Consider the following 27075-nt stretch of genomic DNA (forward strand, 5'->3'; position numbering starts at 1 on the left):
ACCAAATAAGAAAGGGATCAACAGATTTCCTGTTATTCCTTCCGACTTCAAGCTGAACCTGGAACTCTTTACTAATCCAATCTTTCCCAACTGGGCCAACTGCTACAGGGACAGGTCCAACTCCGGCCCTTTCACAGAAAGAATGATGTTCTGTCCACAGGTACTACTGCTGTGATATAAACCCAGCACAATCAGACGCACAGGTGAAGATCTAAAGTTGGTTAATTAGTCAACCCATTTCTGATTATGAGACTTCAACAAGAGGAAAACTACCCCATCTCTGGTCACGGTGACTGACATTCCTTAAATGTTCCTCTAAGGCGTCTGGACTGTTAGAAGGAGAATATAGACTAACTAGACATGATCCAGTACAGCAACTCCTACGCACACATTCATTTCTCTATCCAGATCATTAAAGTATCTTTGAGAAAGGGAAAGAACAATCGAGAGCTTAAAAGAAACAGCTCAAAATGGACTGTTCCCTCTCTGTCTCTTGCATTGCCAAATTCTTCTTTTAATGCAGACAAAGAGATGATAAATCTTTGGAGATTATAACAGAAAAACAGCGCAGACTAACATTGAGGCACTAATGTAGAAAAATAAAGCAAGTTTATAGCAATGCAGATTTCTTCAATGCTTGGATGCAACAAACCAGATAGACAGGAAGTAAAAAAAGCTGCTCAAACGTTTTCTTCAAAAGAAACTCATTTAAGGAACATGAAGAAACAAGGCTTTTCTCCTCCAAATTATTTGCTTCTCTGTTCTTTGTAAGACAGAAAAATCAGGATGAAGAGAAAAACCTAAAGAATTTAAAAATGATACCGGTGAGAAAGCACAGAAACGTGACCAAAAGCATTAAAACCAGTTTGTGGCCACAACAGAGAGATCTGTTCTTCTTGCAGCGGATGAAATGGGGTGGATAGAGCTAATTAGCCTGAATGAATAAATATGCACACCATGCAAATACAAAACTTAATACGAATGTTCCAGGGTAACAGCCACAGGAAAAAATAAGTCCAAGAGGAGTGGATAAAGCTTGTGTAATAGATTTAAGATAGGTACACTATTTTAAAACAGGAGTGTCCAGAAAAAAATACAAGCATCTGAAGATAGTTGTCCTAATTTGCTCCCACATTTTTACAAGATAAGACTGTTAAAGAAAAAAAATTAAGCCGTTTCAGCTGTAGCACTGCAAATGTTTTTACATTTTTCTTCAAGTTTAGTGTTGGATTAGAAAGCAGTCTGTACTAGAAGTAACTGCATCATTGCAGTGTCTTTATATTTTACTTGACTTGAAGCTTAGAACAGAGAATATTGCATATGGTAGATAAACAGCAAAAAGAATGAGCTCCCTGTACCTGGACACAGCACACTTCTACCCAGATATTTCCTATGGCCCTGCTTCCCTATCTGTCCCTACATGCAGGATTACAGGCAAAGGAGACGAATTAAGACAACAGGGTAGGGCAATGAGCAGCACACATCAGGCTCCTGAACATCTGTCCCTAGGGTTTCAGGCCATGCAGTTAGTCCCAGCCTGCTTGGAAGGGCAGAAGGGCTGCAGATTGCTACTGCCTTCCCCCAAGTAGCTGGGCTCACTGCAGTTTTTATTAACTTGATATAACAGTGCCCAGTGTGCACTCATGGTCTCTTGGCCAGTCCCTATGGTACAGGTTGTGCCTTCCAAAAAGAGCTGAACAAAGACAATGTTAGACACTGCTTCTGAACTAGCTTTCAGAGGCTGGACCTTCCCATACAGGGCATATGAAGTACCTTGCTTCAGTTACAGAACATTTGTAGACAGCAGAGATAGAAGGAGATAGGACATTATTAAAAAAAGTTCAAACATTTTAAATTTATTTTAGGTTTGGGGAATTCATCCACCAGCCTACACAAGGCTCTAGCAGAAATGGAGAAACCTTACATGATAAGCCCAAGACATTCATACAGACTACCAGGAACAGCGTAGTGCAAAGAAGTCTTTATTTGTAAAATATATCTCATCTTCTTCAAAACAGAACTTGTTAACCAAATACAAGTGTTTGTACAGATTTTAATCATGTGTATGACTTTATTGCTAGACAATCAGTTCCTCCTGTTCCAACCTTTTTTAATTTAGGTGATGACAGAAATTGCCACTTCTACGGACTTTTCTTTTTCTCACTGAAGTAAGAGGATGATGATACTTCTTGCTGTAGCTCCTTATGGAGCGACCAGTGCTCAGTATAATCATGGCATTAGTCAGCAGGAGAGATACCCAACAACAGTGCAACACTTCCATCCACATTTGGTCCCACAGGTGCCATCACATCAAATGGAAGCTAAGCTCAGCTGTTTGGGAACAGATTTAAGCCAGCAACAGCTAAAATTGTGCACAAGGAGTCAAAATAGAAGAACAAAACAAAGGATATGCAGGCTGCATTTGACCAAAACAGCATTCGGAATTTACAACATATTTCAAAGATTCTAAAGCCAGCCACTGATAAGAAAGCTTATTTAAGGGTTGCGGAGCTTAGTTAGGAATTTCGATCTAAAAATCAAAGACAACCTTGCAAGGTAGCATAAGACAATAAATACTCCACATTCTATACTAGTTTAGTTGTATGTACTGTAACTCTCACCTTCGCATGACTGAGGAAATGCACTCACATCAGATGCTCACACAAGCAGAAAAATGCTAAGGCCAGGCTGCTCACATTGATTTTGTCACTAACCAGGGAACTCGCAAGCTTGGTCAAAATACCAGCGTTTCATGGTTTCTATGCCGTAGGTCTCTTCACACTCTTTCTGATTACGCAGAGACACTTCTTTACTAACTTCAAACGACAGGTCCTGCACTTGGATGAAACTCCTGTAAACAAATTGTACATACTAAAGCAATGAATGCAGAAAATTATATTTCTCCAACTCAGCAGAAGACGACCTATACATGGAGAACCACACTTTGTACTGTAAGATTCATTGCCAACAGTAAGGAAAAGAAGTGGGTCCAAGTTCTTTGCACCTCCCTAGCAATGCTGCGTGATGCACAAGAGAGGTAAAGTAAGTTACTGGAAGAACAAGCATGCAAAAGCCTGGTTTCTCCATGTTTCTGGTCTTGGAGACCTTACACCTCACATTCCTGGTATCTGCCATTGTCCTGCCCTTTAGTAATGTTACTAGTGCTGTTACACCTTGTTGATATATTTAGTGGAAGAATTAGAGGATGTGATCTTGCTGGCCTTTTCAGAAAAAAAGGCTTTCCCTCATTATCATACATGTGATTGCCCTCAGAAAATGTATCCATAAAAAGTTTCCTGCCCTAAAAGAGAGGGGAAAAAATTGAGCCACTTGACCTTATTCCTTGTTATTTATAAGCAGAAGCAGAAGACCAAACCCTAGGTGTATTTACTGCTTCATGTAGTGATAACCTTAAGTTATAAGACCTACAGATTTTCTAGCTGAACGCTGCCAAGATTCCAAAACTCATTATAAAACTGGGGAATCTTTTTAGTTAGCTTATCAACGTACCTTTGAAGTTCTTCATCCATTTTCAGAGACAATTCCTTAAGCTCTTTCAGTAGGCTGAATGCCTTTGAATTTTCTTCTGAGTAGTCAGTTACAACTTCGGCCAAAAGATTTTGCGTGATGGCTAAGTGCTTTTGTAATTCATCTACAACAGTGAAAAAAGTCACAGTCATTATGATGCTGTGCTTACATCTTGATATCCCGTTTAAAAAAGCCAACAGAAACTCAGTACCAACAACACAGGGGGGCTCCAAACAAACAAGGAAACTGAACAAAAAAAAATTATTTGAACATTAGAGCATGATATGTATACCATCACAAGCACAACAAAAGCACCCGTGGCGAAGACCAGGACCAATGCTTACAAACTCCTGGCAGGCCACTCCAGGCTTAATACCAGGAAAAACTCCTTCACAGTCAGGGTGTCCAGACCATGGAATAAATTCCCTCCAGAGGTGGTGCAGTCACCTACCCTGGAGGTTTTCAAGAGGAGAATGGACAGTCACCTTGCTGGGGTCACTTGACCCCATGTGTCTTCCTACCTAAAGCGGGGGGGCCTGGACCCAATGATCTGCGAGGTCCCTTCCAGCCCCTAACAATCTACAAATCTATTATTCTACGAAAATAATTCTCCTGTGAAAACAAAATTGTTTTGGATTGAAGATTAATCACAGCAGGAGACAGTCAGATATGAAATAAGTTTTTATTTGAAAAATTAAATTTTGCAGGCGTGAAAGTGAAAGATTTGGATACTAAAAAGTCTACAGCTAGTTGCATATGTTGCTATTGGTGAGTTATCTAGATGCCAAACAGTATTATGTTATCAATAAACCAAGAAAAGCAAGTTATATTTGTTCATTCCAAAATTTGTCATGCAAGAGTTTAAGTTCATTTACCTTTTCTTATCTTGTGTTAAACTGTGAGTAAGATTAGTACTCATGAAATTAAGGAACCAGTACTATTATTTTGGACCAGCATGAACATATAAAAAGCAGACTCTTAAAAAATCCTGCCAAAGCACTTCAGTCCTGATGTAGAACATTTCCTTTCTAAGCCAGTCTATATCGGGTCTCAAACTGAGGCAGCATAATACTTTTATCGTTGAGAAAAGAGTAGCAATTGTATCCCATGTTGCAAGTGTCGTGTTAAGCCTCACACAAGTCCACCGGGAGCTGAAATCTGAAGCAGGTTTTTAAGATTTTTTTTGTAATTACTTTTGAGAGATTAGGAATTTAAAGCACTATTTAGTTTACTTAGTTTAACAGAAAAAGACAATATGTGAACCCTCTAAAATCCAATTTCAGAAACAGGCTATGCTCTCTTGAATTACTGAACTGTCCTTTATGCAGAGCTAACAAAGTGGAAAAGCAAGGCCACAACTAGAAATACAGCAATTTATCATGACATGAATTATTTTGATGCCTAGACATGAGCCAAACAATGAAAAATTCAAGAAGTTCCTTGAATAAGCTTATAGTATGAAAGACATTGCAGCATTCTTATTTTTGAAAAGCATTTAAGACTTCCTTATAGCTTCAGCAAAGCAGAAAGATGACAAATAAGTAAATAAGTTTCTGGAAAGAAAACAAAGCTTAACTGTGACAAACTACAAGAACCAGAACTTCTCGATAATTCTTTGAAAGAATGAAGTGGGGACAGACGGACACACCAAACAATAAAGTTTGTTTCCAGGAGAGAGAAACTAAGGGGGTCTAAAAGCAATGAAGTAGAATCTCTTTTTATCTAAACAGAATAAGTTAGGAAGCTACTGCATATTAATTAAAACAGAGATAGTTGGTAGCCCCAGTAAAACCTGGGACAACTACAGGGGTGACAAATTCAGGGGCAAAGGACAAAAGCAACTAACTGCATGAATTTAACATAAGACAACTTAAGTGTCTACTACAGAAGTACACAGGTAGTCCAATATACTGAAAAACAAATTTGCTAGTTTTCATACCCAAATATTTGTATCTATCCCCTTCCACATAAATATTCCTCACAGGCAGCTCATGTCTAGTGGCATCCAGGGCTGTGGCAAAGATTTTAAACTTCTCTGCAAAATGTTGACAGACAGCAGCAAGAGGAGCAAGTACTTCATTCTGAAAACAAAAGGTACACACAAGTCAGCACTTCAATGCAAAGAAACGTTCTCCATGTGCTTCCTTATCTGGCTTGCCTTAAAGGATGAAACGTGTTGCTGTCTTTTTCTGGTTTCCTTTTCTTTTAATAATGAAACAAAAAAAACCAAACCAACAAGAAAACAAACAAAAATATACCCAATCAACTGGAAAGCACTCTGAAAGAACTCAGCAAATTCTATGGTGCCTATTCATAACCCCCATTTAATATGTTCTCCTCTCCTGTTGGAATATCCTTGTTTAGAAGTACTTCCTAAGTGGCAAACAAAATATTTTTTCCTCTTTAATTCCAACTAATAGCATCTCTTTCTAGTAAGGAAGGATCTTTGTGGTTTACCATTTCAGTTTTTGCAATATTAAGAAAAGCCAGCATAAGGACTTCACTTTAGATTTTAGAATGAACAGCACTGGTAAGACAAATCATTTAGTACAACAAAGCTAATGGAGAAGGCTGGACAAGAAGCTGAAACTCAGTTTACCAAGATCTCTGTTTAGCACCTCTTCCTATTGAAAGCATACTTCCCGTACTGCCAGTACCAAGCTGGAACTCCTACTTTCTCTTTCAGCATTTCAGTATCCAGTGGGATTATGTCAACCCAATGCCCCAAAAGAAGACAGGCTACGGAGACAAACAACTGGCCCAGCCCAGGAGGCTATCGGTGTCCCCTTGTAGCCTTCATACCTGAGTTTCAGCACACATTCTAGATTGTGCTACAGGAAACAGCATCCGAGGATGATGTTCATACAGTTTTAAACTACTTACATGTATGACAGACTGTATGCTACTCTGGGGACCAGTGCACCAATACTCTCCCCAAAAGGAATTCTGACTCCTCTTTTGCCCTCTAAACCACGGGCCACAAGATGTGACAGAAACATTCTACCTCTTTTACCATTATTGGAGAAACATGAAGTGTCACAAAAGAAATCAGAATCGGATTTTTTTTTGTTTGAGGTACAGAACACCCTACACACCTAGAGGCAGATAACCATCTCAGGAATGTGTCTTGTTGGAGTACCTGTAAACTGCCAGGGAATCACAAAGTATAACTGTCTTACCTGTTTATCTAGTATTTCATCAAGCTGCTGCTCTCTCTCCTTAAGCAGGAGCTTACGTTTCAATTCATACAGTTCTTTCTGCTGTCTTTTCTTTTCTTCACACAATCTTATTAGGTTTCTTTCAGCTTTCTCCTCCAACTGGGCAAGATTTTTCTCTATCTATTAAATCCAATAATGTGTTTATAACAAATATTTAAACTATTAAGTGCTTTTAAAATGTTTTGGAACATGGACCTTAGACAAATGCAAATTAACCCATGTGGAGCAAGTTCTTGGTATGTTACGTTTACAAAAATAAAAATGTTACTGCATCTTCCAAATACATTTTCTTGCTAACAGCCACCTCTATGCTCACTAAAGCTGCTTGAAGTCAGATGGACTGTAGACAGTAAATGGCAAACTCAGGAATTTGTCAGGGCATACAGACCAAGTATGAAGTTGGAATTTGCGGATGAAAGAAGCCGCAAATGTTGCTTCACCCCTCTGATGAGTTCCATTTTCTACTTGACTCTAAACTGGCATGCTCTATTTTCTGCATCACATCAGGTACATCAGTGGTGGCCAACCCACACCTCATGCCACAAGTGGTACAGACAGCTGGTGCATTTGTCATGAGAGGTCTGGGCCCCGACTTAAAGGGGGTGACAGCAGCGGCTGATTATTACTGGCACTCTCTCATACTTTGTATTTAATTTATATGCTTGCCAAAAGGGTTTGGCCACCACTGACCTAGGTCATTAGGTCCCTGAACAACTTAGACTATACTAGTCTCTTAACTCACCATTTTGTCACTCTACTCCATCCATGCTAAATACTTTACCACACCCTTCATCTGCTTTGCCAACTGGGACAGCTTTTATGTAAACCTGTATCCCTGGGTATCTTGTGCTTAACTACACAAAGTTCTCCCCAAAACACATTTTGAGACTTAAATCCTTACCATCCTTCTCAAAATAATATTAACTCTTTCCCCATCAAGTTGTGAATGTCACTACTCTCAACTGCATAATCATATTGCCAAATCATTTGTCCTCCCATCCTAGCATGTTACCCTTTGTCTGTAAGTAGTCCTAATCTAAACTGTAATCTGAAATTTCTGAAGAGAATCCAAGAATTCAACAGAAGTATAGACCTAGTTTTCAAAGAACAGAAAAAAATTACACCATTTGCCATGCTCTTTGTAGAACTGAAACCTACTACCTGACTTACCCTTATCCGTGCGTAAGTTAACAGCAGGGCCTGAGATTCCTGCATCCTAATCACATCATCAGGATCAGAAAGTTTCTTAAGGAAATGAAATATTTAATCAATGGTAGCACATTTTTAGAAATGAATACAAACCTCTCTAATAAGGATTGCCATACTGGGTCAGATCAAAGATTTACCTGGCCCAGTATCCTGTATACAAAAATAACAAGTAGTAGATGTTTTAGAGAAAAAAGGTATAAGAAAGGGGCCGTGCGTAGGGCAATCCAAGCTCTACCACACCCTCCCAATTACCATGTCATAGGTTTAAGCAGGGGCAACGCATGGGGGGTGCACACGAGTACACGTGCACCCCCTCAGTGTGGTGGTGCACCCCCCATACCTCCTGTGGGCAGTCACTGCTCGCCACCCTGCCACTGCTGACAGTATCTGTAGGAACTCTGCGCTTACCGCTGCCATGCTCCCACTGCTGCTGTGCCCCACCCCCCCCGCCCGATGCCAAGGGCACGCGTCGTTCATGGGTTTAGGGATATTTTGAACCTGAGATAGCTAATACTCCATAAAATATATGTCTAATCCCTTTTTAACTTGGTTATAATACTAGCCTCTACCGTGCCCTAAGGCAACAAGCTGTACAAGTTAACTGTACTGCAAAAACCAAGGAAAGGAAGTAGTTTGCATACAACTGCTACCGATTAATTTGACAGAATGTCCCCTAGCTCTTGTACAAAGACACAGCGGATAATTGTACAATATTCACTTGCTCAATGATTTATGATTTTACAGTCCTCTGTCATATTCCTGCTCCCCTCAATCACCTCTTTTCCAAGCAGAAGTGTCCTAGTGTTTTCAGTCTTCTTCTATATAACAGGCTAATCTCAGCCTCAAGTGGATGATAGTACAGGAGACCCTTGCCATGTGCGAGAGATACATTCTAGAGATCCCTGAGAATGGGGAAATCCACAAATATGTCATCTGAGTTCATGAACGGCATGTACCCCCCAGCAGCGGGGGGGGGGGGCGGGCGGCAGCCAGGCGGGCATGGCTGTGCTGGTGGCAGCATGGCAGCAGCAAGCACAGAGCTCCTGCAGACGCTGCTGGCGCTATCTGCTCCGCACACGCCCCAGCCCATAAAACTGATGCCCGCTGCAGTAGTTCGTGATACTGCCCCCACACTGTCGCTGGCCTGCCATCCCAGCCCTGGCAGATGGGCCAGAGTGCCTGGGCAGGAGGGGCCAGGTCCAGCAGTAGCGGTGACACTGGCAGTAGCAGCCAGAAGAAACCACTGCTGTTGGGGCTGTTGGGAAGCGGAGTCTGGCTGCTGCACTGCCCCAGCTCTGCTGTGCATCCAGGGGCAGCACAACTAGCCACATGTGCCACGGCTTGAACTGCTTCCCCCTGGGCCAGGTGGGGCCAAGGGACCTGTTGTGGGCTGGATAAAATCCCTTGGTGGGCTGGATCCAGCCCATGGCCTGTATTTTGCCTACCCCTGGTCCAAAGGCATTAGAGCAGGTCTTTAACTCATACTATATTAACTGCTTTGCTGAAGACAGGTCAGTTATATTGATCTTCTTGGAATCTAAAAGGAGCATATTTTTAACACCTTTTCCAATTAATCCTGCGTACTACTAACATCATACAACAGAAGAACTTGTTACCACACAACTCATGCCTGCACAGCCTTTAGTTTTCTCTGAAAGTCTTAACCTATGCTATCAAATTCAACAATCAAGCAAACACCCCTGTAAATGGGGCTATGAACACTAAACAATATCACTTACTAGGTTTTGCTCCTTTTTCCGTGTCCTTGGATCCACTCCACAGATGGACTTTGAAGTAGAAGCCTTTCTGACAAGGCATTTGTCTAAATCACAAGGGGTGAGGGGAGAAAGAGAGAGAGACAGACAGACAGTCAATGCGATTTTATTCACTGTAAATAAAGTACTTTCTTTGATTGTTTTTAGCGTTTACTCAACATGGTTGTGGCAACTTTTCAAGTCTACTGTAAATTTAGATGCCTGACTTCATAGATACCTCAAGGTCCAATTTTCAAAAGGCTGAGAACCCAAGATCCATTTAGTTATTTAAAAGGAAAGGATTTTTAGTTCCCAATACCTCTAAAGACCCGGGCCTTAAAGACAAAAACGCAGGGCAGCAAAACAACTAGACGTCACCTTTAAATATTTAACCCGAAACCTCTATTTGATTTGGGGGAGGGGGGAGAATCACAGAAGAAGAAAACAACAAAAACAACAATACTTACCATAAGATCTTCAAAGAATCTTCAGATGAAGAATGCTAAGCATCATCATCATATGAAACCGTGTGGTTTTTGATTTAAGCAACATTATTAAAAGAAAAACAAATCTGAAGCTTACCATTAATAGCAGAGAGATCAAGTTCAGGCCGAACAATTTTATGGCCTTCCAACAAAGTTGACTGCAAGTCATCTTTTTCCAAACTGCTATGGTTTAATGCTCCAGCCGCAATGCCTGTTAAGAAAAAAAAAAGTATCTCTTTAGTGGGGAAAACACACAAAGAAGTCCTTTAAAAAACAAGTGAACAAATATTTGTACAGAAGTTTATTTTTTAACCCCCAGTAGTCTCAAGTGGACTTTGCCATTTTTAACTGCAGAAGTCCCACTCAGGTTTGAATTAAACAACGATGCTGGATTCTCCTTGTAGCTTTGTATAATGAAGGCACATTATGCTCTACTCAACACAAAAAGTATTGCATTACACATTCATTTTGTTATGCAAACTCTGGTATTATATCCAGTGCATGGAGCAGCCCTCCACAAACAAGACTTGGAGATGCCGTGCTGTGGAGTATGCGTGTGGCAACTCATTTCTGGATGTGTACTTATAAAGCTAACCCACGCTATAAAATTACACCAACTTGGGCTTACCTGCAGAAGTAAAGGAAAAACTACTTAAAAAGTAGCAGTCTAGTGCACATAAAGAGGGCTTCATAACTGTAGCTACGTTCATCATTTTAACTGACAGCAAATTAAAAACATTATACGGTAACTCTGAGCGAGAGCACCAGGAAAGGGTTTCATGCTCTTACAACTCATGTACGCCAACGTAACCATTAACTATTTCTTAAGTCCCCTTATACATATTTTCTTCCTAATCAGTCTAAAAGATAAAGGAGAATGTTTCCATGCCATCATTTCAGTGTCCATGCCACTTTTCCAGGGCTGCAGACTACCTGTCTGATTCCTGAGTGTGTAGGAAGGGTTGTGAAAGCTGCGCAGTACCAGGAGCTAGGACCGCCCGTGAACACTGCTCTGCATCGCTTCTGCCAACACGTACCTGTGGCGGCCTTGCATTTCTGCAGCAAAAGGGATCTTCCCGCTACAGGTCCTTCCTTTTCAGAGCCTTTCCCTACAGAAGTCGTGGAGGAATCCGCCAAGATGCTCTACCAGCCGAAAACACAAGTCACCCCAGGTCAGGAGCGGTGCAGCGCCAGGCTGCCTGAGGCTTGTGCAGAGCCCGCTCATGCCACCACCACTCAACCGCCGCCCTAGGGAGACCGCCCGTGACGTCACCGCTCAACTGCTGCCCCGGCCAGACCGCCCGTGACACCGCTGCGCCGGGGAGACCGCCCGTGACGTCACCGCTCAACCGCCGTGCCGGGGAGACCGCCCGTGACACCGCCATTCAACCACCGCCCCGGCCAGACCGCCCGTGACACCGCTGCGCCGGGGAGACCGCCCGTGACGTCACCGCTCAACTGCCGCGCCGGGGAGACCGCCCGTGACACCGCCATTCAACCACCGCCCCGGCCAGACCGCCCGTGACACCGCTGCGCCGGGGAGACCGCCCGTGATGTCACCGCTCAATCGCTGCCCCGGCCAGACCGCCCGTGACACCGCCATTCAACCACCGCCCCGGCCAGACCGCCCGTGACACCGCTGCGCCGGGGAGACCGCCCGTGATGTCACCGCTCAATCGCTGCCCCGGCCAGACCGCCCGTGACACCGCCATTCAACCACCGCCCCGGCCAGACCGCCCGTGACACCGCTGCGCCGGGGAGACCACCCGTGATGTCACCGCTCAACCGCTGCCCCGGCCAGACCGCCCGTGACACCGCCATTCAACCACCGCCCCGGCCAGACCGCCCGTGACACCGCTGCGCCGGGGAGACCGCCCGTGACGTCACCGCTCAACCGCCGTGCCGGGGAGACCGCCCGTGACACCGCCATTCAACCACCGCCCCGGCCAGACCGCCCGTGACACCGCTGCGCCGGGGAGACCGCCCGTGACGTCACCGCTCAACTGCCGCGCCGGGGAGACCGCCCGTGACACCGCCATTCAACCACCGCCCCGGCCAGACCGCCCGTGACACCGCTGCGCCGGGGAGACCGCCCGTGATGTCACCGCTCAACCGCTGCCCCGGCCAGACCGCCTGCGACACCGCTGCGCCGGGGAGACCGCCCGTGATGTCACCGCTCAACCGCTGCCCCGGCCAGACCGCCTGCGACACCGCTGCGCCGGGGAGACCGCCCGTGACGTCACCGCTCAACCGCCGCGCCGGGGAGACCGCCCATGACACCGCCATTCAGCCGCCCGTGACACCACTGCGCCGGGGAGACCGCCCGTGATGTCGCCGCTCAACCGCCGCCCCGGCCAGACCGCCTGCGACGCCGCTGCTCAACCACCGCGCTGGGGAGACCGCCCATCATGTCGCCCCTCAACCCCCGCCCCGGGAAACTGCCTGCGACGCCGCCGCTCAACCGCTGGCCTGGGGAGACCGCCGGTGACACCGCCATTCAACCGCCGCCCCGGCCAGACCGCCCGTGACGTCACCACTCAACCGCCGCGCCGGGGAGACCGCCCGTGACGTCACCGCTCAACCGCCGCGCCGAGGAGACCGCTCGTGACGTCGCCGCCGGGGCCGCTTCACCTTGTCTGCCGCTCGCCGCTCGTACTGCAGGTATCGCGACTGCACCACCCGGCCGCCTGAGGAGACACATTGAGCGCGCTCCGCAGCGGCCCTTCCTCGCTCCCTCCCTCCCTCCCTCCCTCCCTCCGGCCCGGCCGGCCCCTACCTTTCCGCCGCTTCCCGGAACCCTCGGCTGCCGCAGGCGCCCTGCGGACACAAAGCGCAGCATGAGACGGCGGGCCTGGAGGCGGCGGCAGTGCCGCCTCAGGCCGGGGCCGGGGCAGGGGGGATGGCACAAGCCCGGGCCGCCGCGCTCACCCGGCCGCGCGCGCCGCCATGACGGCGAGCCGGCGCAGGCGCAGAGCCCGCAGCGCGTATGCAAATGAGGCAGCGCCCGCTCTCTGCCCGCGGCCCGGCCCCCCACCCCTGCGGTCCCGGAGCGCATGCGCAGCAGCGGCCGGGTGCGGATGTCGCACTCAACCCGGAAGCGTGACCCGAGCCCGAGTCCGGCGCGTCCGCCGCCGCCGCCGCCTCCTGCCGAGGTACGGCCGAGGGTTGGGAAAGGTAGCGGGGCAAGGCTCCGCGGGCACGTGCTCCTGGGCCGCCTGGGGCGGGGGCTGGGGCGGGAGCGGGAGGCCCCCGGGCGCGGCTCCGGCTGCAGCCCCGGCCTCGCCCTCGGGCTGCTCCCGCCGGTGTCGCCGCGCCTTCCGCCGCGTGGGACGGGAGACGCGCCGCCCCCGCGCTGGCCGTGCCGTCTGCCCCGGGCCGTGCGGGCGCGGGTGCGGGCGCGGGGCGGCGGCGAGCTGCCGGCGGGGCTGTGCGGGCCGGGCCGGGCCGGGCCGGGCCCTGCCTCTCTGCGCTCGGCCTCGCCGCGGAGCCGCCCCGCAGCCCCTGCCTCGCTTCCGCCGGCCGCGCTTGGCTGTGGCGCTCGCCGTCGTTCATGTCGGTTCGACGCAGGCTTCCGAGCCGGGGGAAAGGCAGGTCGCCCCCCAGGACCCTGCCGCGACCCGCGCCCTCTGTCCCTGCAGCCGCTCCCGCCTGGACTTCACCTCCTGGCCGGGCAGCGGGGAGTGGCAGGTGGGCCCTTCTTTCTTTGCCAACGCCTGCCCTGCCTCTTCCTCACCTCCACCTTCCCTTCCCTTCCCTTCCCTTCTCTCCTCCTCCTCCCCCCAGCAGGGAACGCTTTGATTTTCTGTTTGGCACCCAGGTCCCGCAGCCCTGTGCGCGGTGTGGCGCCGCAGCACCCCTCCGCGCCTGAGCCTGCCTGCCTGCCTGCCCGCTCGGCTGGCAGGCGCTGCCTTGTTCCACAGCGCTTGGGCCCCCCGAGCGGTGCTGCTGTGCGCGCAGCGCGGCCTGCTTGGGAGCAGGGACGCTGTGGGCTCTCTGTTCCAGTTGTGCCGGGGCACGTTGTAAGACTGAATAACTTACAAGTAGTAAATGCAGCTGATGGAAAGTGTAAATTAGACACGTCTGGTGATGACAGCTTTGTACAGACGGAGGTGTCTGACCTCCAGTGATTCAAGGATAGACTGGCCCCTAGGTTCCCAGCCGAAGCCTGCCCAGCTTACCTGTGCGCGGGGCCTCTTCTCAGGTGGAAGGATGAATGGTTCTCGGACTTTAAGAATTTTCAAAGAAAAGTCTCTAAAGGTGGACTAGTGTTCGTTGTCTAAACGCCTGATTATTTTATCTGATCACTTTATATTAAAACATTTAAGGCTTTATACCAATTTTGTGAATGTCAGGATGTAAAAATGTTTCCATTTTAAATGCACATTAGAGATCCTGCTAAATTGCTGAGCTGCTAAATGAGCTTCATTAACAACAACATAAAGTGTCCTCAGTTAGAGACTTGTGGAAGTCTTACTTTTTTTCCCCTTCATGTTGGGCCTGTCTCGTCAATATTTACAACAAAAACTAGCATTTTCTCTACTTGACATGAGGTATAGATTACTAAAATGTGGCCTCTCTAAATATTCTCTTCACTGCTGTACAAAATAGACAGATACTGTATATAGCCAGATTTCTGAAGGTGGTAAATTTAAGTTTCTGAACAGATTTTGGCTGAACTATTTTTAGCTTGACATTTAATTTCTGTCCATAATTTACCCATGATCCTGAAAAATAGTTTTGTGGGTTTTATGTTGTGTGTTTTCTCCCAAAATAATGTTTTTACGCTATTCCTATATTTAACAGCATACTGTTCACTGCGCACGTAGTGTAAGCAACCTACCATTAAGACCGTTGTCTTATCCAGCAGTTATATTTGTAGCTCTGGGGGAGGCCGTGCATCTGACTAACTGGAGATGTCAGTAACTTTTTGTGCACGGTCGAGCACATAGACATAGGGTAACCTGTGCCCTACTGTTACTGTATGTTAAGGTTGAGCTTTGATTGGTAATGTGATACAGACCTTGAGAGAGAAGATAGTCTGTGCTCCAAAGAGCAGTCGTCTTTATCAGCATGGCGTTTCTAAAGCTGTTTCAGATATGCCTTGGTTCTGTATGGCTGACTCAGTTTTTGGTTTTTTTTAAACCCGCCCGCACAACTTGGAGATAAGGTTCCCCCAGTGAGTTTCTTATCAGTGTAATTGCAGCATCCAGCTTAGTGAGGCCTCTGTCTGTGTTAGGGCCTACAGACGTTCTTAACTTTAGCAGCACTGTAGTAAAGTCGCTGCAGAAGGCAACATTAATGTACAGGATACCTTTGATTTACACACTTTGTCACACTGTCTTCCTAATACCTGAATATACTTGTAATTACTCCTTGCTGTCTTTCACTTCCAACATACAAATACATGCATTCAGTTCCTTTGAATAACTTGTAAATGCTTATTGCTATGGCTGGCATTACCTTTCTTTAGGTAATACTTTATAGGCTTTTAAAGTAAAGTTTTGCTGGATAAGGGATCTCAGACTTCCTGAGGTCACAGCTAAGATATGCATCAGAGTGTCTCAGAGGAAATGGATGTTTGCACGCCAGGTGATTACTGCGGATTTTGGGAGGTGGGCAAAGTGGATGCGAGAGGCAGTAAAGAGCGGCAGGGTAGTTCACGTGGCAACGTAGCTGACGTGAAAGGTATAACATGAGGTTATAACCATGCTGACGTGCTCTTTCCCTGGTAGCTGGCAATACTGGATTCCATCATCTGTTCTAGGAAATCTATGGCAGAAGTGCTTTCTCTGTTGACTTCCCCGGTTACAGCAGTTGAGAAAAGCAGCAGTAACTTGGAGCTATTATATGCCTCTTACAAAGCTACCATGTGTTGGTGTTTTATTTGGGTTTAGCTGATGTGAGAAACTAAAAGTTATCGTAACCAAAAAATCATATAGCTTTGCAAAGAAAATACGCAAAAGAAGTAATTGAGAATTATAAGCAGTTTGCACCTGAATAGAGTCTTAAGGATTTAATCCTTGCACTGACTGTAAACATTTTTGCATCCCTTGAGCTGCTGAGGCATCTCCCGAATATCCTGTTGGCTGGAAGGGGAATTTATTTTCTTTGATTTAGGGAATGATACTTTCACAGTAGTCAAAAGCTGAATGTTTCTGAAATGAACAAATGCTTGAAATCAGATGCTTTAATCGCTTAAAGCCACAACCAACTGGTGCTTATGTTTTGAATTGTGTACAGCTGATTTTTATTTCACTGGGGAACTGGGTATTTAGTGCATCATTTTAGCTTTAATGCTGAGAAGAACTTGACAAAACCACTACCTAAAAAGAATCCTGAATTTTTGAAACTGCAGCATGAAAGTGGAAAGAACTGAAACATAAACCATTCTTCCTGCATAATTTTGGTATAATAGCAGCTTTCCCTTTTTAGCTTGGTATGATTCAGTGGAGAAACATTCAGTTTCAAATTATGGCCTTATTTAAACTAAACTGCTACCTTGGCCTGATTGGCACGCTGTTTTTTCCAGTACTTTACCAGATTGTCATATTCAGAATATGCTTTTTATGCACTTAAAAATGTTGGTATAATTGAGGCTTGAAAACAGTTTAAAGCTGTCAACAGAACCAGGGAAATTCTCATTATCATAGTGACCCTATTCTGAAGTGTTCTTCTCTGTCTTGTCTCTAAAAAGAGGAATTTAAAATTTGAGCTAATTGCTTGCTAAGGTTAAAAGATGTTGCTTTTCTCCTAAAAGACAGTAAACCAGTGTCTAGAGTGCTTGCCCTCTCCAGTGGTTTAAGTGGCAGCTACTTCACATTTCCCAAATAATGATAATGGAACTGTCCTGTATACTCCTGTGATGAAGTAAATTGGGCAGTAATAATGATCATTGTTTGGGAAATCTGGAGTACATCTAGGCTTGAAGGATTGGTACGTGCTTAACCTAAAAGGAATATCAACTTAGTTGATACTAAAGGCATGTAGCAAACAAAGGCAGGCCAGGGCATGGTTGGGGGGGTATCTGTTTTATGTTGATATACCAGTTTCTCTTTTAAATTGTTTTGTTCTCTTGTCCGGTCTCATGCTTCGTAAGTTATTCTGTCCTCTTTTGTAAGCTGCCCTGAGCTTTTGTTTAGAAAAGGAAGGATATAAATAAAATAAAATAAAAACATATTTGTTTTCACAGATGGATTGTACTAGTGCTGCCAATAAATAATACCATACTCATTTTCTGTATATTATAAATAAGAAAGGAAAAATGAACTGAAAGGGGGGGGCGGGATTTTAGATTGAGGTTTGGTTGATATCCGTTTTCTGTCCTTGCTCTAAATTGCTGGGTTTTTTTAAAAGGGACCTGTAATTTTCATTAACTTTCTCTTATTTTCCTGCACTAGAATCATAGAAAAATAACCTGGAAGGGAGGTCACTCAATCCAGCCCCTGTCCAAAGCCAGATCGTTCTCATCTTAACCATCCCAGCTAGGCATTTGTCTAACCTGTTCTTACGAACTTCAAAAGATGGAGATTCCTTGATGTCTCTAAATAACCTGCTCCAATGTTTAACCATCCTCATAGGTAGAAAATACTTCCTTCCATACTGCCCTAAATTTCCCTTGTTGCAGCTTAAGACCAGTACTGCTTGCCTTGCCCCCTGTGGTGACCGAGAGCAATCTTGCGTCGTCTTCCTTATAACCCCCTCGTCTGCATTTGAAGGCTGTTATCAAGTCCTCAGTTTTCTCTTCTCTAAACTAAATCTGTCTGAATTACTCTTTGAATGGGGAGTCTAATTATCATCCTTGGATAAAACTACCTCACTTGACTTTTTTCTCCAATGTGGACAAATATTTATTGAACACGTCTTCCTTTTCTATCTTATTGACAAGTCTACCTTTTCCAGAGTGTTGGACAAATATCATTGTGGGCTTTCTTTTTGTTTCTGATGCACTTAAGTGTAGTTTATAGTCCTTAACTTAAATGACACAAAATATCTATGAGCATTGTGCTCACTGTTTACATTTATAATAAATCCTGTCTTTTAATCTATATTCATTATTTTCATCTTACCCTTTTTCTATTTGTGTACATCTAGTGTTTTTAAATAAGTGCATTTACTATATGTCACCGCTGTAGGGTTTATACACCTAAATTAGTCTGCCATTCTGCCCTGCTGCTGCAGTCTGTTTTGTGAACAGGTTGATGGTTCATAGGCATTTGTGTTGATGGCAAATAGTTTTTCCAAAGCAGAAAGAAATATGCTTGTTTTGTGGCTCTTGAAAACTTCATGAGCCCCCACCAGCTGTTGCAAAGAGAAGCTGGCAAAGTAGTTAAGTCTAGCAGTTGATATACTTTAAAGTTCCTGACTTTCAGACCCTTCAAGGTTCACCGTAATCTCTAAAATTGAAGTGGATCTTTGCAACGTTGAATTTCACACTTAAAACATTTTAACTTTTTTTGTTTCAGTATTTTTGATCACTGGCAGGCAAATTCAAATCTTGAAAATCCTGGAGCAGTTCAAAGGTGAATCACTTTTGTGACGTTCAGTAGAAATTGAACTTTAGCATTCCTTGAGAATCTTCGTGCTTTATATTAATATAAACTCTAATATTATTGACTGTAAATAATAACATGAACCAGCTGTCACTAGCAGGAAAAAGGCCTCTAAAAGTTCAGTGGTGATGAAAGAAAATAAAATGCTCATATGGATTTCATATTTGGTTGGAGTGAAGCAACCATTACATTATCTTCCTATTCCCCGCCCCCCATGAATGTGTGTAGTAATCGTGTTGCTGCAAGATCTTGTCGCTGAAGATCGTCTCTTCTAAGCATGTTCTAGGAGAGAGACAAGAAGATGCATCTGTACTGCTATTTAAGTAGGAGCCTGCAAAACACTTCCATGTTAGTGTCTACAGTCTGCACATTGCCTTGTCACGGCTCTGTGTCCCCAGAGTAAGAGGTATTTCCTTTCCTCTTTCTCAGTCTTGAGTCTTTCCTGAACAGACTACCAGCTACATCTAAAACAAGTCATATCGCCATGTTTATAAAGGGCCTCTGTCTTCCAGGAAAAGATCTGAGACCACCTTTGCTTAATTTCCCCTGGCAGTTATCCAAGAAGTTGGGGTTGAAAAAGGTGATGGATGAGCCTTGAAAAAAAGTTCAAGATGCCTACTAGCCAGTACAGAAGAGGAGGCTAGGAAGGCTCTGTCAAAAGTGTTCACGGAAAGGATAGTGCTGAGAGACTCGGCTTCAAGCTATCTCTACCTGCTGGGAAGGATCAGATGGCTGAGATTTTTACCAGGGTATTGCTACTTTGGAGGGCTATATTTCATACAAGTCTCTGACTATTAAGCATCTGAAATAAGCTGCTGAAAGAGGAGGAAAATTTATAATAGGGGAACTCTCAGTCATTCTGTGCTTTCTTTTGGAGCTATTTAACTGTGAAAAAGGAAAAAGTGGCAACGCCCGTTTTCTTGTTTCCCCTAGTCTTTCTTTAGGACTGTATTGCCCACGAATAACTCCAGTGCTCACCCTTGCTGTTCACAGCTTTTCTGGGTAGTAGCAGTGAAAGGAGCAGTCATGTAGCTGTCCCTCTGCAAATATTAATTAATAGGCAGCTGATACCCTGGGGTTGTTGGGGGACTTGAAATTGCATCTGTTGTGAGCCAAAAGCTAAAAACTTGTTTGAATTTTGCAGAAATTTTGTCTTTGTTTGCATTCTCCAGGGAAAGCTTTTGTGTGCCACTGGCAAGCATGCGTGTTGTTTTTTGAGGTTTGGGTCTGAATGTCTGGCATCAAAAAAGGAACTTTAGTACAAGCTTAGTTATCATCTCAAAAATAGCATTTCCTGTGCTGTTTTTCAGACAGAATTCAGCTAGTCAGAATTGTTATTTCTCCATTGTGGTTGTTTCAGAAATGTTCCTTAATTTCTCTTTCAACAGATTAAATTAAAATGTTCTTTTGTTAAAAGCATGGTTCTAAACAAATACTGATATATTCTGATGGTGTTTGTGTGACAACACCGTGAAGAACAAATTCTGAACCTCTTTGTATGGGCGGCCACTTCAGTGTCAAGTGAGATTTCTGGTTCAGAGACTGATCATCATACTGTTCTGTGAGACAAGACATCAGCAGTGCTTAACACTTGCCTGGATCCTTCCAACTTTTGATGCGTCTCTCCCCCCACCTCCAAGCCAGAACTGCTGGAAGGTACTTGTCACTGCTCGGAAGGGCTGGAAGGTACTTGTAGTCAGTCCCCCTGCACATCACGGTTTGCAGTGAGCTTCCCTGGGGGTGAGCAATATACTTAAGCAGAGCAGGAAGTCATGCTGCAATAGATTTATGTGTATTAACCACAGATGTATGCCCTGGTATACCCCACTGTCTGTGGCACACTCTGCTGCCCTTTTGATGAGCAGACTTTGAAAACAATTTAACTTGCATAACAGAAATGGTTCAGGAGTGGTTTTTACACAGAACTGCTTGGAAGTCAAGTTCTCCATTCCTGGCTTCATTCAGGAACGGCAGAACCATGTCATGTGCTTTTTTTTTTTTTAAATGATTCATCTGCCTGCCTGCAGTAGAAATGCCAGTTCAGTGTTTCCAGCTCTCCACTGCTCTCAATTTAAAAGGCTCTTCATTGAAGCTCGTTGGCCTAATAACTGTTTGCTGTTGAAAATGACTGCATTGTAACTTGTAACTCAAATGGGCTTTCTCGCACTCCACTTTGTTTCAACTTGTGAACTTCTTATATTGCAATGACTTGTTCTTCAGACCTTGTTTATATTTTTATATTTTATGGAGTACCTTAAAAGAAATGCGTAGAGTTGGTGTCTCATTCATTATGTGTCTCCCAAACTGTATGTTGGTAAGGGGTCACTACAGCACAGTCAAAGTTTTGGTCCTGTTAGCAAGATTAACCATGACACCTAATCAGATGGCAACTGAAAGGTAGAGTAGCATGGTCCAGCAAAGGACGGAGATGCATAGTGCCATGCAGGTGGGAAAAGTGCAGACCAAGGACTCGGAGATGTTGATACAACAAGGAGAGGGCTGACTTGTAGGCTATTTATGGGTATGGAGAGACCAAAAGTTAGACCACGAGGCTGCATGATACATTTGAGATGCTTGAGATTGATGTGAGCTCAGTAGGGTTAGAGTCATGTTGTAGTCATCATGGTGCAGGAAACAGGCAAGAAGAAAGGTTTTTTTTTTTGGGGGGGGGGGGGGGGGTTGGTAGGATCTTTTATTGGTGCACCTGAATAATTAGAAGGGATGTTTGTCACCTGAAGAAGGGACTTTGTGCCTGAAAGCTTGTCTATCGTCTCTCCCAACTATTCAATAAGAGATGTCACCAAAAAACACGAGGCTCCAGCTTCAGGCATGAGAATAATGGGAGGAGAGAGAAGGGGTGGAGGAGTATGAGGTAAATGATGTAATTGGTGAATGCTGTGCAAGTTAGTTGTAAAATCTAAACTGAAAAATGCTACAATGAGACTAGTTCTACTGTCATATTAAAAAAATGTTAAAAGCAAGACATGGTTGTTGACTGTAATGAAAATGGCTCCTAAGGGTGTTGCACTCTCTTGTGCAAAGTTTTTGCATATTATTTGAAAACAGCAACTCTTTTCTTGTCCATATGCAATGTGAGAACAATCTGAGAAAATGTCAGCTGGCAAGGATAGCTTAATGAACTCAAGTGCACAAGTTCTCTCCCCTTAGCTCCTGCCCCCAACTCTTATTTTTAAGCAGACCTCTCCAATAAGTTTGAAATAACCTCAGAAAATAGCTTGTTTTTCATGACATGCCTGCGTAACTTCATTTTGTGTTTTTCTTCCTTCATTTGCGTTTGCATTTCAGGGAAGCCTGCTGTGCAGAATATAATACCTGACTCTTTGCTCTTCTTTTTCAGATAATGGGTACTGTGCAGTAAGCTGGGGAGGCATGCTGAAGCTGGGCTTGTGGCAGAATGAGTTTAAAAGATGCTGGCAGTGCAGTTTGCCAGGAGCAGGTGGCCTATCATCTTCAAATTTACCCTCAGCTCTCAATAGAAAGTGCTCCCTGCTGTAGAGTGACTGCAACCAAGGACAGCAGTGCTTCGGATGTCATCAAGGATGTGATAAATACTTTGAACTTGGATGTCTCAAAGCATTATGTGCTTGTGGAAGTGAAAGAATCGGGTGGTGAAGAATGGGTACTTGACGTAAATGACTCTCCTGTTCAAAGGGTTTTGCTTTGGCCCCGCCGTGCTCAGGATGAGCATCCTCAAAAGGATGGTTACTACTTTCTTTTGCAAGAAAGGAACACCGATGGGACTATCAAATATGTCCACATGCAACTGGTGTCCAAGGCGAAGGAGGCTCGACGGTTGGTTGAAAGGGGTTTTCTTCCATGGCATCAGGAAGACTTTGATGACTTGTGTAACCTTCCCAATTTAACAGAGACCACACTCCTAGAGAATCTCAAATGCCGCTTTTTGAAACAAAAGATTTATACTTATGCAGGAAGTATTCTGATTGCCATTAACCCCTTCAAATTTTTGCCCATTTATAACCCAAAATATGTCAAGATGTATGAGAATCACCAGCTTGGGAAGTTGGAGCCCCATATCTTTGCAATAGCTGACGTGGCTTATCACACAATGCTTAAAAAACAAGTCAACCAGTGCATAGTTATATCAGGTGAAAGCGGATCTGGAAAAACTCAAAGTACAAACTTTTTAATTCACTGCCTCACAGCACTGAGTCAGAAAGGGTACGCAAGCGGTGTGGAGAGAACTATTTTGGGAGCTGGACCAGTTCTAGAGGTAAACTTAGGCTGTGGTTCCCCCCACCTCCTTTTGTTAAAATAAGTGGAATTTCCAAGTAATTGCTTTATAATATATGTACCACTCCTGGGGGAGGATTTTGAGTACATTCTTAGTGTTGTCTCGGAAGATACATTTTGGGGATTGAATTGCTGCTTTGAAGACTGCTTCTCAATAGTGTGTTCCTTAATTTCCCATCCTTCCTTGTAACTGAGTTTCTGTGTAAACAGGGCAGATTATTTAGTTCCTTTTGAAATCAGCCTCTGTTTTTGCCTTTGTAGTCTTATCTTTTTGGCTTCAAAGATGTCAGTTTTTAATTGGTCTTAACTTTTTTTGCCAGAAATCAACACTTTAGGCCAGAAGAATCATTTGGGTGTTTTGTCTTAGAATACTAGTGGTGTTTGAGGCAAGGGTCATGAAAAGCCAGTTATGTGGTTGCACTGAATAAGGCAAACAGGGACTGTTTTCATCAATAAATAGGTCTCTATTGAAATAGTAATTGCTTAGCGTAATAGTGCCCTTTGCATGGTAAGGGTGTCTTTGAGTATTCCTATCATGACCCCCCCTTTGAGGAGGAGGGGTTAGTTCTCAGCCATGAATATGTGCTTCAGGGAGAAGACCACTGTGTTTGGAAGGGGAGTTTGATTCAGTTCGGTTCAAGTACTGTGAAATTTCCAGTGGAAGGCAAAACTTCAGCCACAGGAATAAAGGCGTAAAATTTGGTCTCAACCTGTATTGGCTAACAAAAAGACCAACACAAATGGTTCCTGCATAATATTTCAGTTTCTCCCCCCCCTTTTTTTTTTTAACTCTCTAGATTGGGAGGAGAAACCAGTAACAATGCATGACTAAGAGCAGGAGAAACTCTAAACCTGAAACTTGAAGGGATTCTGTTCAAACACAGTATTTAGAAATGTTTGAAAAGCATTCCTAGTTCGGTATCATTTGTTGTTGTGATACTGGGGAAATGCTATGAGAACTTTCCAAAAAAGTACCTATGCGACTTTGGAAAATCTTTACAGAACAGGGAGTACGTGCAAGTGTTTCCCCTTGCTTTCTGCTACTTGAAAGCAGAAGTAGAATCATTTGAGGTTTGTTAATAGCTGGAGCTTAAGTTTGCAGTTTTGAACAGAAAACAGGAAGGGGTCACTGTGGAAAGCACTGTTCCATCAGCTGATCTGCCTGCCTTTGATAGAACGGTTAACTGTTTCAGACACTAGTTTCTAGGGTATGAGACAGCAGAGTTAAATCAGATAAAGGGCCTGAAATCATACTGTTGTGACTATAAACCAAAAGAGAAATGTCAGTACTACAAATACAGCAGCTGTCAGTGTAATTGTACTGCAGTCAAAGATAACCGCTACCTTAAGTTTTCTTTAAAAATTGGGATCTTTAGGCGGGTGCTCTCTGGTGAAGCTAGTGACACATGCAGTAACCCCTGTGCGTTTTCTTCAGCCGTCGTTTGAGCAATCCTGGAAGGCACTTACTAAAGAAGCATTTCTGCTCGCTAGACATACAACTAAAGATTAAAACCTTAACTTGGGAGCCTTCTAACTAAGTCTTCTTATAGAGTTAATATTTCGACATGTGCTGTCCACATTAATGAGGTCCTGACTGAAATTCCCAAAGAAACTTCACCCGGTCTAAGGTCTTTGTCAGTCGCATACTGATTCAAAATAAGCTTGTTCCTTGACTGGATTTCCATAGAACCCTGCATTTTTTTTTTAACAAATGTAAAAAAAAATAAAAAAAAAAAAAAATTGCAGTACAATTGTATCTCAGAATGTCTTGCAGAGCTGAGCACAAGCGGTCAGGTTTATGGGTTTTTTTGTAAGTTTCTACACATCAACTTGAAACCAAAAAAGAAGGAAATGAAGCCCTCATGAAAAGAAAAGAAAAGAAAAGAAAAAGTTAAGACAGGTTACATGTGCTGAAGGAAGTCAGCAAGACACCTGTAACTCTTAAGTGAATAGTGTCCGTATTATTTAGATAGAAAATTGGAGGGGCTATAATGCTCACCTACTGCAGATAGTGTTGGGAGTAGCGAAGGCTACAATACAGACATCTCTTAGATCTTTATAGTAAGGTTTAGATAATAAAATTCTAATAAATATGCCTGTATGCATTATTGCACTCAGTGGGCATGTCCAGACGTGAGAACGAGCGACTGCGCCGTATCGTGTTGCTACCGTGCGGTAGCATTGCCAGGCACTAACCATGGCACGGCACTACTGTGCAGTAGCATTGGGGAAAAAACTGTGGTGACAGTATTTATGCAGGCACTAAATGACTGCGGAGTAACATCTGCACAGTCTGCTGCACATTTAGACGCAGTCAGTGCATTGCAGCTGGAGCTGATGCAGTGGAGAATGATACATGCCAGATTTCTAAGTGGGGTTGTGCCCTTAATGTTGAATGTTATATTTTTAATAACTACTGAATGGTTAAGTCAAACCTGGTCTTAATAGAAGAGCGCAGTGAAAACTTGAAGATACTCTTCCGAACTAATCACTGAATTATTCATGTAACAAAATGATGCAGTAAGAGAGATTTCCTTTGAAAAAATCAGTGTTTCTGAGGATTGTGGCACAGAGCACTTTGGGAGCATGCCTAATCATTGGGGAATATCTTATTTCATTTTTATATTGTGTTTCAAGTCCTTCTGAAGTTGCTTGCATGTGTGAAGGTTAATGAAATCAACCTAACTTTCATTTGGTAGGAGCCTTTAGAGACTGAATTAGAGCTTCCCCTTTTTAGTGACTTGACGCTCGGTTACGAGGCATCTGTTCAAAGCCTGACCTTTTCCTAGAGTTCAAGGCAATCACATTGCATATAACATTAAAAAGGTGGATGCCATTATTGTATTTAACGGTGACTACAGAATGTTCTAAAACTTGCGTGCTCCTAGAAAGTCTGTTTGGAGGCTTGAAAGTAAACTTCTTTTCCTCAACAGATCTTGTTTCTCTATGTTGTGTATAGACCAGGCTAGTAGCTTCACTTCTTGTGAATTTGTGTGTGTGTTGAAGCATGTAATCTTTTGTTCACAATATCCAAACTTTGAGAAAATGGGCTATGACTATAGCTCACAGAGGTGTTCTTTTTTTAAATGCTCCTTGCAGTTACCATCTCAAACATCTGAGGCATTAAATATACCAAATTGAGATGCTGATGGCAATTGAAATGTTAAGTATGTTGTGTGTAGTCCTTAATAGAAAGGCAGTCTTAGGTTAATCGTGGGTGACCTGCTGAGTCCCTTCCAACACTCATGGTCTATGAGACCAATTAGGGAATCTGCAGCACGTGGCAGAGAAGTGCTCTGGGCAGGTGGTAGAGGGAAATGGGGAAGTGAGGTTATGCCCTGTTCGAGGTAACTACCCTGCAGCTTTTTCCTCTTAATAAAACATCTTAATTTTATATTTCAAAGATTAATAATAGTTAGCACTACTTTCTAGTATGAACAGTTGCTAGGAAAAATAATAAGACTGAGATGTGGTTAAAAAATGTTAACATACATGTAAGCTTGTTATGGAATAAGCTCCCAGGATATGCAGAACTGATCCAATTTGGACCGTTTAGTCTAACTTTTGCAATAGCCTTGTTTAAACTTGAATAGGACCAGGTTCATAGATTCATAGATGTTAGGGTCGGAAGGGACCTCAATAGATCATCAAGTCCGACCCCCTGCATAAGCAGGAAAGAGTGCTGGGCCTAGATGACCCCAGCTAGATACTCATCTAACCTCCTCTTGAAGACCCCCAGGGTAGGGGAGAGCACCACCTCCCTTGGGAGCCCGTTCCAGACCTTGGCCACTCTAACCGTGAAGAAGTTCTTCCTAATGTCCAATCTAAATCTGTTCTCTGCTAGCTTGTGGCCATTGTTTCTTGTAACCCCCCGGGGCCACCTTGGTGAATAAATACTCACCAATTCCCTTCTGTGCCCCCGTGATGAACTTATAGGCAGCCACAAGGTCACCTCTCAACCTTCTCTTGCGGAGGCTGAAAAGGTCCAGGTTCTCTAGTCTCTCCTCGTAGGGCTTGGTCTGCAGGCCCTTGACCATACGAGTGGCCCTTCTCTGGACCG

The 27075-nt window shown here is 44.2% G+C and overlaps 2 protein-coding genes across 6 annotated transcripts in view; one reads left to right on the forward strand and one right to left on the reverse strand.

Moving 5' to 3' along the window:
• Nucleotides 1–1966: 1966 nt before the first annotated feature.
• HAUS8 (HAUS augmin like complex subunit 8) lies at nt 1967–13175 on the reverse strand. The gene is made up of 11 exons (XM_059719680.1): nt 13123–13175; nt 12971–13011; nt 12826–12881; nt 11232–11337; nt 10292–10405; nt 9695–9777; nt 7917–7991; nt 6708–6866; nt 5468–5609; nt 3511–3652; nt 1967–2851 (listed from the first exon to the last, which is right to left on the reverse strand). The coding sequence occupies exons 1-11, from the start codon at nt 13140–13142 to the stop codon at nt 2710–2712; spliced, it is 1080 nt and encodes a 359-aa protein (XP_059575663.1). The 5' UTR covers nt 13143–13175; the 3' UTR covers nt 1967–2709.
• Nucleotides 13176–13242: 67 nt separating this feature from the next.
• Nucleotides 13243–27075, forward strand: part of MYO9B (myosin IXB) — a 55218-nt gene continuing 41385 nt past the window's right edge. For 4 of the 5 annotated variants that reach the window (XM_059719674.1, XM_059719673.1, XM_059719675.1 and 1 more), the window contains exons 1-2: nt 13244–13346; nt 22102–22995. In XM_059719674.1, coding sequence (XP_059575657.1) covers nt 22159–22995 — 837 coding nt within the window. In that variant the 5' untranslated portion in view covers nt 13244–13346; nt 22102–22158. Of the gene's footprint in view, nt 13347–22101; nt 22996–27075 lie in introns of all 5 variants that reach the window. The other variant, XM_059719677.1, reaches the window with a different exon arrangement.

This window comes from Alligator mississippiensis, chromosome 16, assembly GCF_030867095.1.
Source record: "Alligator mississippiensis isolate rAllMis1 chromosome 16, rAllMis1, whole genome shotgun sequence".
In the NCBI taxonomy this organism is placed as follows: domain Eukaryota; kingdom Metazoa; phylum Chordata; order Crocodylia; family Alligatoridae; genus Alligator; species Alligator mississippiensis.

What these genes read in the sequence shown, in the direction of transcription:
- HAUS8 (XM_059719680.1), bottom strand. Translation starts at nt 13,142, where the DNA reads ATGGCGGCGCGCGCGGCCGG. An exon ending in ATGAAATACTAGATAAACAG is followed by an intron (nt 5,610 to 6,707) that starts GTAAGACAGTTA and finishes TTTTGTTTTCAG; the next exon opens with AATGAAGTACTTGCTCCTCT. An exon ending in GGATAGATACAAATATTTGG is followed by an intron (nt 3,653 to 5,467) that starts GTATGAAAACTA and finishes TCACTGTTGTAG; the next exon opens with ATGAATTACAAAAGCACTTA.